This window comes from Oreochromis aureus, linkage group 11 (assembly GCF_013358895.1).
Source record: "Oreochromis aureus strain Israel breed Guangdong linkage group 11, ZZ_aureus, whole genome shotgun sequence".
In the NCBI taxonomy this organism is placed as follows: Eukaryota; Metazoa; Chordata; class Actinopteri; order Cichliformes; family Cichlidae; genus Oreochromis; species Oreochromis aureus.
The window spans coordinates 34,001,533-34,020,207 of record NC_052952.1 but is presented as its reverse complement, the minus strand read 5'-3'; the positions used below and the strand labels follow the sequence as shown (position 1 = coordinate 34,020,207).

Here is an 18,675-nt window from a genome sequence, read left to right as displayed (position 1 = left end):
TGGAGGAAACCAGAGTACCTAAAGAGAACCCACGCAGGCAGGAGAACATGCAAACGCCACACAGAAAGACCCCACCCACAAATAAAGGGAGCCACTAATGCAGTTTGCGGGTCACTGCCCTAAGTGTTTCACATGGACGTATATGTCTGTCTGCGATTTTTCCAGGAATTGGTGGAGGCGCAAATAGAAACGTCATGCCAAATAATTTCTAAAGATTACTTTTCTCTCTGTCTGCTGGATATATAAGAAAGCAGCTATTGGTAATATTACTCTTAAGAAGTTTATAAGGAGAAATGCTAAATGTTTACAGCCATTCTTTATGACACCAAGTGCACAAAAAATAATACAATCATTGGTGTTTGCTATGCTAACAAGCTATCTCACACACACAGCGCTGCTGAAGTCTCCAGTAGCACGACTTCACTCTGCAATGCCATTAGCCCCTAAATAAACACAGCTTGCTTCCTGGTTTAGTCGCTGTCTGAACGTTTATTACCTCTTGTTACAGGACTGCAGGCCTCTTGCTGCTCAAACTGCAGGCTGCCTACCACAGATGGCAACCTTCACAGTTATTTCTGTTTTTCTCAGTGTTGTTTTAAACAGACTACTCAGTCAGACTGGTTTATCTGTATAGGAAGGTCATCTACAAAGGGAAAGAGAGCGGGAGAACGGAGAGGAGATTGAAAGAGTGGGGCATTGTTCTGGAAATCGCTTCAGGGCTTTGTCTGTCGATGTGTGTGTGTGTGTGTGTGTGTGTGTGTGTGTGTGTGTGTGTGCGCACTGATGAGGCATTTATTTGTGTGAACAGTGTGGCTGTGTTGAGTGTTTTTGCATGGCCTGCTATATGTGTGTGAATGGGTGAAAAGTGACCCAGTGTAAATGAGTGTCGTCCTATGAACACCATCATAATCTTGTCTGTGTTTGGAGTGTGTGTGTGTGTGTGTTTAAGTGTAATGGGTGTGTCTAGGTGATGTAGACCGGTGGGGGTTGGGCTTAGGTCCTGCTTCAGGTGTGTCTTTGTGATAGAGAGGAAAAAAGGTTGAGAAGCAAACGTAAAGAGGTAAACATACAGATCTGGGTCAACTGTGACAGGGGAGGTGATCAGAAACAAGTGAATAACAGATGAGAAGCAATGGAGAAAATAAGAACACTATTTCTGCGTTTATCCTGAAGATTTCCAGGAAGCTTAGGGATTCCTACCTGTCTGAACCTGCCCACGGAAAGGTAAGTTGTGGGACCATTTTGTCGCTTTTTTCAGTGTGTGTGCGTTTGTGTGTGCGTGTGTGTTTAGCCTGACTTCATGGGAAAAGATATAATCGCAGGCAGATTTGCTTGGAAGTAAGCGGAGTTAGAATGAGTAGAATAACAGGTTTGATGAGCGCACGTTATATAATGAAGTGCTATAGGATCCTTTTTGAATTGAAGGAGTACCTGTTTGAAACACTGACCTTCGGTCACGGTAAAGCAAGATAATTTGATAAAAGCGAACAGAGGCGAGCATTGGTTTATTACAAATAATTACACTGCTGGTTTAATGGAGGGAATAAAAGCCATTTATACCATCCTGGGAATGTTTCTTGGCTTATACTGTGACTTTGAAAGTTTGCATATGAAAGAGATGACATGCAAAAATGAATGAAAATGTAAGTCAGGTTTCTGTTTGTGTGGTTAAGAATCAGGAGCTTTCGAGGCCAGTGTGTTTTGCTGTTTTGTAAGCAGAGTGTGTCTCCAAGGTGTTTCCTTTGCCTTTTCCTGTTGACTCATGATGAATATACGCTTTCTAATAGGTTTGGAGATTTCAGCAGACACCCAGTAAGACTTTACTCAGTGCTTTACTCATGCATTTTTTATTGTGGAAAAAGTTACAGTTGTGAAAGCATCAGGGTAAAGTGATATTTATCAGTGTGTTAGTTAAATGCTATGATCCAAATGTGAACTACGGGAACAGCCCAACCCTTTACAAATTGTGTGGCATGAGGTTAAAACCAACTGACATTTTAAAATATGCTGACAGTTCCTTTGCTGTGAAAACGTCCACTATCAAAAAGCAATAAAAATAAAATAAAAACAACTTTGTTTTTATTTTATTTTAACCTATTTTTTAACCTATTTATGCTTATATCAAACCACATGCTAAGTCATCCATCTTTAACTCAAACTTTAAAGATATAAATCAGATTTATGTACTAAAAAGGACTGCAAAGGGAATGCAATCCTTTTTTCAAGCAAAATTACCAATTCTGTGTAAAATATTGATTATAACTTCATAATTCAAAGTATTATTTAAGTGCAGTACTTAAAGCATAATAGTAAGTATGATCATCCTACAGCCCCTACTACTGATAAAGTCTTAGGTTGTTAGTGGTAATGTCTAAATGTGTAGCATAAAAAACATAAAAAGAACTCACTTAAAAACCGATGACCAATGTGACCTGCCTATCTTTTGTGAAATTATTTTATTTTTATTGTCAGTGGCCCAGGTATTTAATACACCTTTAGGCAAGTTAGTCTAGAGAATAATGACTTTGTTAGATGGAGGGGTGTGAAATAATGAATGAGACGAAGCAAAGAAAAAGTCTGCTGCATGGTAAAACAGACCTTTTTTGATCTGATCAGCTTGCAATATTTACCTCTCATTCACTCCTTTGCAAACACATTCAAAAACCGTGAGATTGTGTGCGTTCAGCGTCTGACCAAAGGACACTATTGGCATGTGGACAGGATTAGTCAGAGATTCACCCGGACATGAGTTAGAATTGCAACATCTGCACTCATTTTTAGACTTTAATCTTTGCTTTTTGTGTACTGTTGGATAACTTATCATCTCAAAATTTTACTTACATAAAACCATTCGCAAAGCTTTTGAGAAAAGCTAAAACACATTGGAAACATGAGAGAGTACCGCTTTTTTTATATAAAGATGCGTTGGAAACCCTCATTCAAACTTGAGCTGTGTTTTCCAAAATCAGATGTGTTTCTTTTATTGCAAAATGTTTAATCTCCAGTGCAAGTATTTGCATTAACTAATGTTGCAGTTGAGCAGCTGTGTAAGGTTAAATTAAATAGAAATGCTCTTTTAATCTGCAGAATCACAGATGCATTTAAAACAGCTCTTTGCAATCAAAGGTCATCTGCCTTTTATCTCTCCGGCTGTTTCGACAGTATTAAAATGTCTCTGAAGTGTCACCGCATGTCTCAGACTTCTTCTCCTCTCTCTCTAAAAATGCTGTGCTGTGAGTCATGCAGTGTCTGCAACATGACATGGCTGCAGGATCCTACTATTCAAGAACTGTTTGTGTCAATATGTAGTTAATAAGTATGCAACAATGCTGCCAAGTGTTTTTTGTTTGCAAGTGCTGTCTTATTCTGTTATTTCTATTAGGAATGTTTCTCTCTTTCTGGCAGACACACTGTTGGTTTGCACGAAAAAAAAGTAGCATAAGCTAAATTCTTGATTCAGTGTTTTATTGCTTTGCACAATTTGATATAGACACCTTTAGTGTATGGGGCACAACAGACTTTGGATTACACAGATGAGCTTTTTATTGTTGTGCATATGTCCCAGTCCAGAGAAAGATGTTTAGAAGCGGCGCTGCGTGACTTTTCCCAACAGTTGCAAATTAGGATAAAATTAATTCTAGGTCGAATTACCTTTGCAGCCTGGTGAATTTTGCATTGCGCTCTATCATTTTAAGGAGAACAAATGAGATAGCATGTGCTTTACACTCAGTTTGGTCTTTTTTTATTCTCTAATAAAATAGCTGAGCCATGTGATTTTGTTTTGACTCTTGTGTGTCTCTCTTTCTCAGGCGGAGCCCTCTCCAATGAAGACTACCTGGTACTGTCCTCTAGATTTGGTAAGGAGGACTGGGTTTCACATTGCATGGGGATTCACAGCCTGTGAGCTAGTACCAGTATAAAGTAGGGTGACTGTGTCAGGGACTTTCCCTGAGGTTAAACTGGATTGTTTCATGTCCCATCTGAGTTGCAAATTAGCCAAAGTGGGATACAAAAGAAATTCTTTGGTTGAATTGCATTTGCAGCTTGAAGAATTTGGACTGTTTCTTGCACTGGTTCAAACAAGTGTGATTTCTCACACTGTTGTTGCTGCATAAAGAAACACAATGAGCATAAAGATAAGATAAACATAAAGATTTTATCTCCATTTTTTTTTTAAATTAAACTGTCTGATCATGTACATCTGTTCATTTCAGTTAATGGTTTAGCAACAATTTCTACCACTCATTATGAAATATATTTTAAAAACTTCAAAGTATGCATTAATCATAAGCAGCAATCTTCATATAAACAGTGTCTTTACTGTCTGTCTTTGCTCTACAGCCCACTGTGGTGGAGGAGGAGGAGGATGGGGTGATCTACACAGTTACTGTGAAGCAGCACCATGGTGGACCCAACAGTCCAATGGTAAGTTTAATGTGACTGACTGGTTAAACTATTTGAGATGAGAGGTTTGTGGGGATTGCAGTAACATTGTTTCTTTCTTTTTTCCTCACTCTTGATCTCATTTCTTTCCCATCTTCTTCCAGTCCACAGTTTCCAAATCCCAGTGTGTGAAAGCAGGCACAGAAGAGAAGTTGGTGCTCCACCTCCTCCACTCATTTTGTATGGGCGACTCCTCCTTCATCACCATCTTTCTCTCCACCTATCGATCCTTCACCACCACGGGGAGAGTGCTGGACATCCTCAGTGACAGGTAGGAGACTTTTAGCTGTGATCATTAAAATGAAAAAGAATTTAAAAGGCAGTAGGATCAAAGAAACCGTATAGCAGCTCCTGATGCACGTGAAGCACAGCGGCTACAGCAGCTGTCGGTATTCTGGTTGGCTGGTTTTGAAGCAGCAGCATTTCAGACTGATCCTGGCCAGTGGGAGCTCACTTCCACTGAGTTTTAGAGCGACGGCATACTTGTTAAACTGTAGAAACAAATTAAATTCAACTTTTTTAACATTAGACAATATAGAGTCATAGTACGCTTTGATTCTTATCACACTGAAAAATTGAGGAAATATGTTAAAACATTATGTTCTATTACATGTTTTTAATTGCATGTTGTATATTTTCATGGTATAGATGTTTTTGTATACTTATTGTTAATAACAACATATATGTATCTCTGCTGGAGGTTTCTTCTTTTAGCACGCATATATGAATCATCCTCTCCAAATAAAAGTATGACCGTATCCTAGTTTTAGAGAATTTTAAACCCTTACTAAACACAAACGGATTGGAGTTTAACTTTGACCTGCAGATTGTGTCAGATGAAAAGTCATGTGTTACCAAACTGATTACAGCCCCTCCAGAGATAAATATGGAGCTGTTATCCAGATCTGTTATCTGGTGGATATCCAGGTAACAGATATCTTCCTGTTGGTCTGATGCTAACTAACTGTTGACAACTTTTTAAAGCCAAATAAAAAGCTCAGTCATCATAGCTTTTCAGATTCTCCACATTGACTTTTCCCTTGCATAGAGCAGAAGCCAACACAAATATGATTGGTTGACAGGATATATGGATATGAACAAAAACAGAAACTAATCCATCCTGTAAAGATTTTTACTGGAAAATGAAAGTTTTGACACCAATGACACTAAAAACAAAGCTAGGAAACTACCAGTCATTCAGATTCATCCTGTGGGTATTGGAAGGTCTTGTCATGGAAATCCATTGATTAGTTGTTAAGATTTTTCAAGATCAACACAGCCTGTGAGCCTCCTTGCCTATTAGCCACTGCTAAATAAGAACCTAAAGAATAAAGTTCAGTTTGGTGCTTATGATCCCAAACTATACACCTAGTTTTCTCAAGATACACAGGTGTTATTGTGGCTTTGCAATTTGTCTTCAAGTCGTTTTTAAACAGGGATTTCTAAAATACTTGTAAAGTTAAAGACGTTTCACATAGCAGGAAGCACCTGTGTGCTGATTTAAAATAACTGCAGCTTAGTTCTTCTTCTTAGAAACATTACTCAGCAAAAAAAGAAAACTGCTTGTGGAATTTCCTTCCACCAAATAAAGGAAGTTTATATATGATACACCTCAAATTTTCCAAAGACGCAACAGGAAAGAGAGTGAGAGAATCAGCAGGAATGTAAACACCAAAGCCTTTGCGAAAAAATATCTTTGGAAAAATAAGTCATATATTAAACCACCAGAAAATTGAAGTGCTATTTATGACACAGCAGATGCACCTATCTGAAGCTGAATGATACTTTCAAGCTGGTTTTCTTTTTCTGCTTTATGAGTTTTTCTTTTTTTGTTCTCAGGCTGGAGAACCCACCCGGGGACAGCGAGAGAAGTCAGATAAGACAATCTTTTAACAAGTGAGTTTTTGAATAGCTAACCAAAATCTTTTCGAGTGCTTGAGTTACTTTAGAATCTGCATGCCATAACAACAACTGCTGCAAACAGTTTTGCTTCTTTCTTTCATTCTGTTTTTTTAAGGGGAATATTATTTTTACCAGGCAGGGTTTTTTCAAAACCTGAAACAGAAACTTTCATGTTACACATCATTTCAACAGCTGCTGCTATTAAAATCAGCGTGAACACAAAACAAAGTGTAGTTAAAAGCTATTTCTGGGGTTTAAATCTCTTTCTGCAGAGAGTAAGTAAAGGAAAACAAGCTGTAAAATCTGAGAAGTGTTGCTAAATGTCCATTTTACAAGGAGGCACTAATGAACTGAAGTCCAAAAGTGTTTTGAATTTTCCAAAAAGCTTGTATAAGGTTGCTCCAGTCAAGCTTGTTCATTGAAGACTGTCTCATAAGTGCCTGCTTGGTGAATTGCAGCCAGTTTCATGATAACTGGGGCGTCTTTCTTTGCAGAGGTACTCGGTGCCACTGGCAGACTTACTTTTGTACCACTTCTTGTAAGCAGACTTGTCCTTCAAACTAAAATCTTGACCCTTTGGGTCCACTAGGCTCATGCCTAATCTGCTATTCTTGTCTAAATGCCTGAAGAGTGTTGAAAAATGTCAATATATCCAATCGATTCCAATCTCGATGGGTTGTTTATCTCATTCCGTCATCCAGCACAGGCAGACAGGTCACATATCACATGCAATCTTAGCAAACACTATAATAAATCTGAGGATTAGTCTTTTCAGTTGCAAGGCAGAAAATGTGTTATTTCTTTTATATTCTTGCACCAGCCTCTCGAGTCGTTCCCCTTTCTTTTCTTTAATTCCTTATCTCCATGTCTCTATCCCTACAGAGCAGTGTGTACAGTGTTCAGCACGTGGCTGTCAGAGTATCCTGAAGACTTTAAGAGTTTGGGGGACCCCTCTCGCTTGCTACGCTTGGCTCCCCTCCTCCCTCATGACTCCTCATCTGCTGCTGAGCTCCGCGCTCGCTTCCTCAGGATAGCCGAGGAGCTCAGCGAGAAAGCCCTGCTCCCAGATACCCATAAAGGTCTGTATTTTAACTGGGATTTAAATGACAGTGTTATGGCCTTGTTCAGTGAGGTCATCAAGAATATATATTTCTTCTCACTTTAAATCAAATGGAGACTGCAAGAGAGGAAATATATACAATCTGGATTTGTTGTGACTATTTTCACCTAAAATTATTTTCTCTGAAAATAACATAATTTTTCTCAGATATCCTGGAAATTCTGAATGATTAAAAACTAAATGTTTTAGTTTTGTCCATCTGGTTTTTCAGTGAAAAATCTCAACAACTATTAAATGAGAAGCAATGCTGACATACCTATTCCAAAGCTAAGATTCAGAAAGTAATTAAAACAAACAGTAACAATTACACCTTTCAGTTTTGTGCTAATTTCAGCTGCTTATTTCTCCCATAGTTACCATTGCTCTGAACAATCTGATGCACATTTACTTGATCAGTGTCACTATTTGCAGATCAAACCAGTTTCACCGGCCCTCTTCCTGATGCCTCCAAGTTTGAACCTACCAGCATCCTTGGATTCTCTGGAGCGCTGATTGCCGAGCAGCTCACCATGATAGAGACTGTGAGTTTACCCTGAAGACAGAACACTTTCTAAGTAAAGACCAGGGGGGACAAAATGTAAAACACTGCACTCCTCAAGTCCCTGGAGACTTATGTGATCGTTTCAAACATTTACTAATCATGTGTGCTTTCAGTTTCAGTTCAATCTGCTTTTTATTGTCTTAATCCTGTTTTTTGTATTGATACTTTTTCACTTTGTTACTGTTGTCGAAACAGCAATTTGATTAAAATACGCAGAAGTAAGAGAAAGAGAAGTGTCCCACTCTCAGAATCTCAAATGTTTTCATAAAGAAATTTAAAATGGGGGATCTCTGGGTTCAGTTTATGTTGTTTAATCAATGATTTGTAAGCAGTTTTTACAGACCTCAGTTATAGTTGTAATTCTCACCTCTTTCAGGAGCTTTTTGTCCGTCTGGTCCCATACCACTGCCTCGGATCGTTGTGGTCTCAGAGGGACAAGAAGGGGAGGGAAGGAGTTTGTTGGTCAGTCCGTGCCACTGTGCGTCAGTTCAACAAGTTGGCCAATGCTGTTTTAGCATCCTGTCTCTGGCCGACGAAACTGCGGAGCCAGCAGAGAGCCCGACTGCTGGAGAAATGGATCAGCGTGGCAGAGGTCAGTAGAATGAAGTCACAATATATAAAATTCAATGCAACAAACACATATTTTGTATCAATCTCAATAAGTCTCAATAAGAAATTGAGGTTTCTGTGAAATTAAATTATTAACTGTATTCCACTTGGAGTTTCAAGGCATCCAAAAACCTCAAGGCTGCTTTAAATCCCCCAGTAATCCTCTAACTGTAATCGTATGCTCAGCTCTGACTCTGCACAAATCATGGCAAAGTCACAGTTGCTAGGATTCTGGTTATACTTTTATATTAATCCATAGCTGTGAGCACCCCACATTATGTCACAGTCTTCTCTCCAGCAACGAGGAACAAATAACAAAAAATACTGGTGCATTTTTTTTTGAGAATGCAATGCAGAGTTAATATTGTTTTTCTGGGTAAATTCCCCTCACAGAGGAATGAATTAGAAAATAACCCCAGAAAATCGAACCCATCAAATAAACATAGAATCAAATACTAATCAAAATGGAGAGTCACAAGGACTAAGCTGTTTTTCACTGATATGAACAGGATATTTGAGAAACGGTGGAAAATCATTACACACCCAAAGAAATGTTCTTTTCCATTTTCCATATTCCAGCAACTCCAAACAAAAATATATGTTTACCTCGAGATCAAATGAGATATTTTTCAAAACCAGCATTTTTTTAGACTGCATAAAGTGTTAAGTGCTCCTGGTGTATGTTTCTGTACACGAGGAGCAAATAGGGTAGGAAATGAGCTCTTCCAGTAACACCAGCGCTGAGTCAAACAATGTGATGTACGACCTCCGGGCAATGGGAAACGTTTGCATCTGCTTACTGTGAAAGAGAAAATGTGGATTAAGTGAAATCTGTAGCAGTGTTAGAGTTACCGATCACTCAGCTTCTTTAAAATATTAAATTGCCTGCAGCAATGACAAGCTCTGCTCAAACACACACAAGCACAAAACATATCGTGTCCCTGTCTGCTATGGCCTCGTGCTTTAATTCTCCCTTTTTTCCTCTGGTTTGCTGGAAACCTGGCGTTCCGGTCTCACCCCACGTTTGTTACCAGACAAACCTCTTTAGCAGCATCCATTATTCAGCACATCAAGGTGACAGCGTAACTCAATACTCGGCAGACCCACACCCACAGGTGCTCTCAGTTACTCTATACCATGAGATGCAAATGATGGTATTTGTCTTTGTGTGTCCTTTCAACAGGCGTGTCGAGCCAGGAAGAACTTCTCCTCGCTGTACGCAATTGTGTCTGCCCTTAAGAGTAACCCCATCCACCGACTGAGGAAGACGTGGCAGGACACCGACAGGTCTGAGGCTGCAGTACTCTCTGTTTTAGTGGAGAGGCTTTATGATCAAATATATAGAAAACAATCTAAGAGAGGAAAAGTGCAGATCATAGCTTCAAACAAGGGCATTTAAAAGGCATGGTGATCATTCTAAACAGGTTCAGGTGAAGTATTGGAGCAGCAGCATGAACAGCTGGTCTCAAATATTAGTTTATGGGGGGCTGTAGTCTAAGTAGAGATCCTTCCTCTTCTTCCATCTCCTCTGGGTGGACACAGAGGCATTCCCAAGAACCTGAGGTCTCCTCCCAGCTGAACTTACTCAAAACACCAGGAGGCATCCAGCAGGCATCCCCGTCAGATGCTGAACCACCTCTCCTTAAATGCATTTATAAATATCAGAATATACTGTACTGTACTCTACTGTACTGCACTGTACTTTCTGATGTACAGTGCAGTAGACAATACTGAATTACTATGGGTAAACAAGGCTCTTTATGGTAATCGAGGAATGGCACCAGTGTTGTCTCAGGTGTCAGGCTGCAGCTGCTTGAACCTGAGAGAAACAAAGGTGTTTCACATTCTCGATATTTAGACATGCCCCTCTTGAAAATCGGTTTGGCTTTGGATAGGAATAATGCCTAGCAGGAGGAGACAAAGACTCCCACATGCTCACAGGGACCAGGTGGGTTAAACTGTTGATTGTCTGAGTCAGCTGAGTCAGACGTGCGGGTACTGCTGAGAAACGTTCAGGCCTGCAGTGCAGGTGGGAAACTGGCTTAGGAGTTGGAATGAAACGGACAGCTGATGTGTTACTTTGCTCAATACTTAACGCTCTTTGCTTTAGAGCATTTTTTGTAAGAATTCTTATTCACTGAAAAAACAGGCAAAGACTACAAAATATATGATTTTATATAATATATTTGCATACTACAAAAACAACTATATTTAGAGAAGTCTAAGGAGCTTGGAAAGAAAAGCGTCTGGACTTCTTTAAGTTGCTTGAAGACATTTCACCTCTCACCCGAGAAGCTTCTTCAGTTCTAAGGTCAAATGGTGGAGAGTCCCTGATTTAAGCCCTATGGGAGTGTCCCCCCCAAAAGCGACAATGGGCAATGGATATCTGGATACATATATATATATATATGTAGTAAGAGAAACACAGTGTTTTTACAAGCTATATTAGTGAAATATAATAACATATAATGATAATAATTGTACTAAAGACCAATTCAGCTAGTGTGATCAGCCTTGTAACAAGCAGAAATGTTTATTTCTGCTTTTTTTATTTATAATTTTAAAAAGTTTTATTAAACTAAAACTTCATATTGCACAAACTGCACTATCACTGTTTTAATATTATTTTATAGCATCAGTTGTTCTTAGTTTTCTGAGATGTAACTGACTGCTGTTCAAACTAGATGATAACTCCATTTCTGAATTACCTCAGGTGTCTCTTTCTGTGATATTGTCTTAAAAAAAACCCTTTCATATCATCTCATATGGGATATCATGCAATACAATAACAGTAAATCTGTGCCTGGCTAATGTCATTCAAGCTCAAGCTTGCACAAATTATCTTCATTATATTTTAGTAGACTGAATAATATAAGACTACAAATCAGTCTTTATCTTGCTGATCTGGTTACTTTACAGAGAGGCGTTGAGGAAATATGAGGAACTGTCAGAAATCTTCTCAGACAAGGACAACTATTCACAGACCAGAGAACTCCTGAAGGAGGTAAGTGGCAGGGATAAAGGGTGTAATGATAGTGGACTGTATGTCTTCAAAGTTGGCTGAGGTAAAAAAAAAAAAAGGGATCAAATGCCGAATGATGACATCAGTTACATTATACTGTGCGAAGAAAGCAGGTTCAGTGAGAAATTTGATATTTTATTTATGGCACGCTGAGGCTGCTTTCTACTTGGGTCACGACACATCACGAAACCAGCAAGTTAAAAGTGAAATCATCAAACACGGATGGCATGTGTTCTTGTCATTTGACTGTACGTGTTGATTAATGATGAAACTAGCTGGAAGCAGCATCTTATGCTGGAAAGCTGCCGCTTTGAGCTCTCAGTGACGGGGCTGTTGTGTTGGAGCGGTCTTGGTTTAGAGTCAGATTTCAGCTCGTTTCAGGGCTATTTTTACTCAGACCTGTGCTGCTCTTGGCTACCGTTAGGGGCTTTTATGTCTTATCTTTGTACTGTCTTGCTAAAAAAAAACAACTTCCAAGGACTCTTTTCCCTATTCCTTTATCACTCCAAAAACATTGATTTTGAAAGTATGCTGTAGGTGCATGAAGTCATGATGCATTAGGCTTATATAACAGAGCCTGTTTGGAGACTCAATATCATCACATTTTTTAAATCTGCTATATTACGTATAAGCTAATTCATTTGGGTAGTACTCTCCCAGTATCTAATGTTCCTTTTTTTCTAACATAAGAATGAAACAGGATGTTTCTGATAATCCATTAAAAGCTTTAAAAGGCACCATCAGCGCAAACACAGCAGGGAGGTGTAGCTCAGTGACTCTAGTTGAGAGACCTAGCAGACACAGGCTGGCTGCAGGATGTATCTGGGCACTTTAACGGGTGTTGGGTCACGTGTCAAAGTGTCCAAGCTTCCAACGCCATCCAAGGACCGTGTACGCTCACACGGTAGTTTCTTGTTATATTGAGATATGATAAATGATGATTTCTTTTTGCAAAGAGAGGAGTTGCCCTCTGTTGGCCATTAAAAATAATGCAGGTTCTCCGTTGGCTTTGTTTTCAGTCCATCCTTCATATACAGTCTTTGCTAAACACAGCATGTACTGACTGCACCGATGTCTGTTAATGCTCAAACAGCAGCTCTGTAAAACCATGTGGTCACTTTGCTATTTCACATGCTGGTGGTATGAGACATTTATTAATGTGCCTGTCATCTGTCATCACATTTATTAAATTCATATTTGCACAGACTAAGCCAGAGCCTAACCATCCACTGAGAAAAATGACTGCTATACAGGCCAGAAAACAGTGTAATCTTCATTAGTACAAGTGCCCTTATTCTGTCAGCGTTTTCACTGTGAAACACCCATTTGAAGATGCATTATATTTAGTTTGCACCGTGTCAGCGAGTTTGGGAAATTGGCAGAATTAGCTATGTTTTGATTTGCTATAATGGTGCAGCGCGAGCATCAGTGGCTTTGCATTAGCTCTGATTTTACCCATGATACCCCCAAAGGAATTCATCCAAACATTTTCTTTCATTTCTAAAGCTTCACTCTGAGCTTTGATGTCAGAAAAACACCACTGCCTTCTGTTGCCCTTTGATTTTTTTTCCTCCCTCACAGTAACTTGCTCCTCTTCATCTCACTGCTTGTCTAAAAATGACTACAACCAGCAGGCAGGGTGTAAGATGAATGCTTCAGTCTAATAAAAGACTAAACTGAACGTTAGGAGAAATAAATTATTCACAAAACTGTCACAGAAACATTTGACAGTGTAATGCCGCTTTATTATGATGTTTATGACAAGCTTTGACTGTTTCTCTTCCCTGATGCTAAGTTTTCACGACCGATTTCTTGACTGAACGCTGTTAACTTTCTTATTAATGTCATGAAAAGGATTTTAATGTGTGCTTAGGTTACCTGAAAATTAATCATGACTGAATTAGGTTTTACAGTATCTAATTTCGTGGTAAATAAAAGTCTTTACTTGCAAGCATTGCAAGTAAAGATAAAATGTGAGACATTTGCACAGATAAACATTGGATAAACCTATAAATGTCGGTGGAAATGGAAAAAGTACATTACAAAACATTTTACAATGGTAGAGGAATTATTCCAGAAAAAAAACTAGAAATTCCAAAATTAAACCTGCGTTCTTTAATTAAGACCAACTGCATTCATTTTAAAAGGTTGGATGACTTTGTCTCACTGTAGAGGCTGGCAGTGAAAAAGAAATACCACAAGCTAACATTACCTGACACTAAAACCTGATCAGTTCATCAACATTAGTATGTTTTTTTTCTTCCAACAAGGCCCAGGCCACAGCATCACCCCTTGAAACTCCAGATGCGTCTGATTGTGTGGTGATTCATGGATTTCTTTATTGCATCAGATTGGAAATTATAATGTAATTAGATTGGCTAACACAGGCATATATTACACAGCAGCCAGAAGCATTTGTGATGGAATGGGGTTCATTAGAATTCCTTTGCAAAAAAGGGACATTTATTAAATTAATATCAGATAAAATCTGTTTTGTTATGTTTTTTTGTAAATTTACCTGTTTTTAATTTAAAGAACTTCCCATTAGATTTGGTGTACCGTCTCAGAGTAATAACTTTCTTCCAAAGTCCATAATTTTTTATACAATTAATATCTAATAATGTTAATAATATACAATTTGTTGTACATTATAAACCAAGTGAGATAACATCTATTTTAACAATGTATGGCATGTCTAAGGCCTGACCTCAGGGAGTTTTATCATATTCAAGTTCGCTGTTTTGCATTTTCAGCCTTTTGTCAGCAAAAAGGTCTCTGACAAACTCACAAATACAAATTATGTCAGCTCTCAAAATCAAGAGTTTTTATCTTGCGTTCAGTTTTAAGCATACAAGTGCAAATATATGTTAGTATATACAAAAAAGTACAAAAAAGTGCTAATTTGGTGTCCCTCTAATGGCAGACACCAGTGTCCTCTGCTGGCATTTGCACCTGGCTCTCATAGCCTTGGGTGTAGCATGTACTTTTATTGTTGACCAAATGCAATACAGTACAGTTTGCTCAGTTGTCACTGTAAGCATTATTGTTGTTCTGAAAGTAGACTAGGAGAATTGATGACAGTCTACTAATCCAGGTTGAAACTCGGGATTTCCCTCATTTTTTTTTCTCTTGCAGGAGGGCACGTCAAAGTTTGCCAACCTGGACAACAAGCTCAACAACAGATACCTTAACAAGGTAACTGGAAATACTGTCAAAACTTGTTGTGGAGATTAAAAATCTGACAGTGGAAGAATACTTGGTTAAAAACAGGTTGGGTTGTTTATGTGATAATGAACTCCCTCAACAACCTTTAAAAAGAGATTGTTGTTGGGGGAAAGGTCACCACTCAGCTTGTACTACTACTCTACTTAAATGCCTCAGGTGTGCTGCTTTTAGCTTTCGTCCACAGTTTGACTTAAATAACCCTCAGTGGAGTGTCAAATAAATTTGGGATTACATCATCAAGACTTTCCACATAGCTGCAGTAGCAGAGGAGTTCTTTAAAATGACCTTATGGTCTTCTGCAGAGGCAAAACCTCAGATCTGCATGCACATAAAAGACAACAATTTTCACTAACTTTACAGCACACATCTGGGGTACATACCAAACATTTTAGCCTGAGGGGTTGTACACCCCCACCGTCCTTTATGGTAGACCTTGGAAAAATGTGAAATGATGTAAGACCCTGCAACCGTGTCATGAGTATTATAAAAGTTACGGGACAGAGACACCGTTTTAGATGGAGTTTGAGGGCTTACAGAGGAATCGGCATGACACGAGCCCTGTCTTATTGCATGCACAGCGTATGTACTGCAGAGCGTGGTTTGAGCATGTCACTAATGTGTGAGTAGGCAACGTTTTTTGGGGGGCGTTAATAGCACTTTCCTGATAGCTTAACATATTGGTTAACACGAGTTAAACTCTGCATTCAGACACTAACACTGTTGAGCGGGGGGGTGTTTCAGTGGTTTAATAGAGGGTTGTGAGGGCGATCGACCAGCATGCAGCAGCAAAGTGGAGCAGCGAGCTGTTGTCTTTGTGTATGTGTGTGATGAGCTAACTCCCAAGCCACCGTTTGAAAAATAGCTGCAGGCGGCAGCTCTGAAATCCCTCGCTGTGTGGGCTCTTTACATTGTGAGTAGAAACCTCTAAGGAAACTGATGAAACACTTTCTTTTATTTCTCACACAGTCCAACGCGCAGGGCACCGTGCCCTACCTGGGTATCTTCCTCACAGACCTCACCATGCTGGACACGGCAGTCAAAGACAGGCTGGATGTAAGTTGATTTCATCTCTGTCACATCCCCTGGACTTTTTATTTTACAATTATTGAGGTGACATAACAGATTCTGTCACTCCTTTGCAGAATGGCTACATCAACTTTGACAAAAGGAGAAGAGTAAGTGTTGCAATACGCATCAGTTTGAGAGATAAAAGGTTCAAAGTTGAATATGTGATCTGTTTTAATGCTTATGATAAGAGACATTCTACATTTGGTTGCGTTAAGCTGATGCCCTCATACTAAGCAGTTTTGAACAGAGTAAGCTCCATTTTTTGCAGCATTAACATAAGCTGCTAGTGCAAGTAAGAAAAGAGTGTGTAAGAGGGAGCAGTAACATAATATCTGAGGGAGGAAATGATTAAGTATAGGGTGCCGAGAGGTGCTTCTGATACAGATGAAAAAAACTGGCACAGTAATTAGAGAACAGTTAACACGGGTGGGGGTTTTTTTGTTGTGAAACTTTGTGGTGATATGGCTCTTTGTTAACAGGAATTTGAGGTTTTAGCTCAAATCCGGCTCCTGCAATCTTCCTGCAAAAATTGTGTTTTCACTCCTGATGAGGCCTTCATTCAGTGGTATAACAGCGTGCCTACTCTGAGGGAAGAGGAAAGGTGTGTATCCATTTGGTTACAGTCGAGGCAACCAAAAACTGCCTTGAATTATTTTAAAGACAGCTGCTATAGCACGTGTTGATGGATGAAGAATGATAAAGTTGTCTTTAAATTTTCAGTTACAGGCTGTCCAATGAAATCGAAGCGCCTGGCGAGCCGAGCCCTCGCGGTCATGCCCCAGCTGTCGTTATCACACAGTGTCCAGAGTAAGCTAAGCAGAGTTCACTGACTCATTCATAAACATACACATAACACTAAATATAAGTATATATATGCAATATCACGTATACAGTTTAGGATATAGGATTTTAATTGGAAGCGGATTTTGCCTTCTCAACTCGTCAGTTGGTGACCACTGCAGTAAAGAAGCTTTAAAAAAAACATTTTTCACTAGCTGTGAAACTTTATATTAAACAGAAAACATGGGCAACAAACCAGAGGCCCGGATTGGTTACAGATATTTTTTAGGTTTCATGATACTTTTTGTAATTATCCACTTTTACCACTGGAGGGCAGGACTTTAGCCATTAAAAAAAGTGCTCATGTTAAATTTTTGATATTTCTTTTTAGTCCTGCCTTCATTTCCTCAAGAAGATTTATGTTTTATCAGACCATCATTCTAAATAATAATTTAATGGCTAACCTGGTTAAATGAATGTTGCATGAACTCCCTCCACCATCTTGTGGTATAAGCTGGTACTAAATAAAAGTACAGACCTATTTCAACTTAAGCTAATATCTCTTTGGACCTAAGGTCACAGTGGTTGTTTCTTCATAGGTTTAAGTTTTTTAATAATTTTTATAGAAACAAATTTGAGCCTTTAAGCCTGTGCTGCTTAAAATTTAGATTTTAACTTTTTAACTAAAGTTTAACTTTAGTGTAAAAACTTTATTGCAAATTTGTAACAAATAAACCAGTTTTCACTGACAGGTTTCTCAAATTGTTGTGTTGTGTGTTTTCATGCTTTTCCAGTCTAAGCACCTCCAGAACCAGCCTGGCTGGTGACAGCGACAGCTTCTTTGACTTTCACTCACCTGTCAATAACCTGCTGTCAAAGCTCACAAAGGTAAGTCACTCAACAACAGTCATCAGTCAGGTTTCTGTTTATATTATGTCATTTCACAGTAGGCAGGCTGGACTATTTTGCATGTTTAAATATACAGATTAGTGTCTGATTGCACTCAGTCATTATCATTTTCATGATTACTGTTCTACTGCAGCATATGAGATCTCCGTCTGTGTCCTGTCTGGATGTTGACACGTCCCCTCCTACCAATGAATCCACCCCTGCCACGCTGACTCCAACCACTCCTACAAAATCCCACCGTCGATCAGCCTCCTGTGGCAACAATCCCCCCGGTAACGTCCAAGGGTCAGGGGCAGACATGCGGATCATCAGGATACGGATGGACCTGGAGGATGGAAACCTGTATCGGAGTATACTGGTACGAATCCAAACCATTTGTCTCTAATTAAAATCAGCAGAATCAGCACAGAAGCCTTTGTCATTAATTATCACTGACAATCTGCACTTACAGCTTCTCCTCCTATCTGCAAGGACCCCATAATCATAGTAATCAGAGTCAGATCCTCAGGATACAACGGACCCAGGTTAGTGCAAATCAGGCTGTCCTGTTTTCACTGTTTTCTCCTTTGTCGCCTCAGGTTACGAGCAATGACAAGACCCCCACTGTGATCAGCTCTGCCTTAGAAAAGCACAATCAAGACCCCAAACAGGCATCCAGATATGAGCTGATACAACTTCTGCCTGAAGGAAAAGGTAAAAAAACAAAAACCAATCGAGTCGACAGACACAATGTTTAAAAAAGTCATCTAGTGGAATTACTAATATGACCAGTTTATGAAAGTGGTTTCTCTTTTCAGAGGAGACAAAGACTTCATTTTGAATTTTTTTTCTCTTGACTAACCCATCAGTGCCACAGCTAAAATTCGTTTTTATTTTTTTATTTTAGTCTAGTTTGACACATGTACAAAATCTTTACCTTTATCGGGAGGTTATTAACTTTTGAGGGAGTTTCATCTGATATTTGTAACGTTGGGCATTTTTATTATGCAGATGTTTTAAAAGCAAGTGCTTTTTACACATATTAGGACAGACTGTATGAGAAATATGTGCAATCAA

The 18,675-nt window shown here is 39.1% G+C and overlaps 1 protein-coding gene across 5 annotated transcripts in view; it reads left to right on the top strand.

Moving 5' to 3' along the window:
* The window catches only part of rgl2 (ral guanine nucleotide dissociation stimulator-like 2), a 32,029-nt gene that overhangs the window by 10,330 nt on the left and 3,024 nt on the right, over positions 1-18,675 (top strand). For 2 of the 5 annotated variants that reach the window (XM_039619962.1, XM_031733689.2), the window contains exons 3-20: positions 1,174-1,224; positions 3,810-3,857; positions 4,342-4,425; positions 4,548-4,714; positions 6,283-6,339; positions 7,228-7,424; positions 7,877-7,986; positions 8,383-8,598; positions 9,799-9,902; positions 11,535-11,619; positions 14,773-14,832; positions 15,829-15,915; positions 16,005-16,037; positions 16,410-16,531; positions 16,651-16,737; positions 17,505-17,598; positions 17,753-17,977; positions 18,198-18,312. In XM_039619962.1, coding sequence (XP_039475896.1) covers positions 1,174-1,224; positions 3,810-3,857; positions 4,342-4,425; positions 4,548-4,714; positions 6,283-6,339; positions 7,228-7,424; positions 7,877-7,986; positions 8,383-8,598; positions 9,799-9,902; positions 11,535-11,619; positions 14,773-14,832; positions 15,829-15,915; positions 16,005-16,037; positions 16,410-16,531; positions 16,651-16,737; positions 17,505-17,598; positions 17,753-17,977; positions 18,198-18,312 — 1,942 coding nt within the window. Of the gene's footprint in view, positions 1-1,173; positions 1,225-3,809; positions 3,858-4,341; positions 4,426-4,547; positions 4,715-6,282; positions 6,340-7,227; positions 7,425-7,876; positions 7,987-8,382; positions 8,599-9,798; positions 9,903-11,534; positions 11,620-14,772; positions 14,833-15,828; positions 15,916-16,004; positions 16,038-16,409; positions 16,532-16,650; positions 16,738-17,504; positions 17,599-17,752; positions 17,978-18,070; positions 18,313-18,675 lie in introns of those variants that run through there. The other 3 variants (XM_031733692.2, XM_039619963.1, XM_031733691.2) reach the window with 3 other exon arrangements.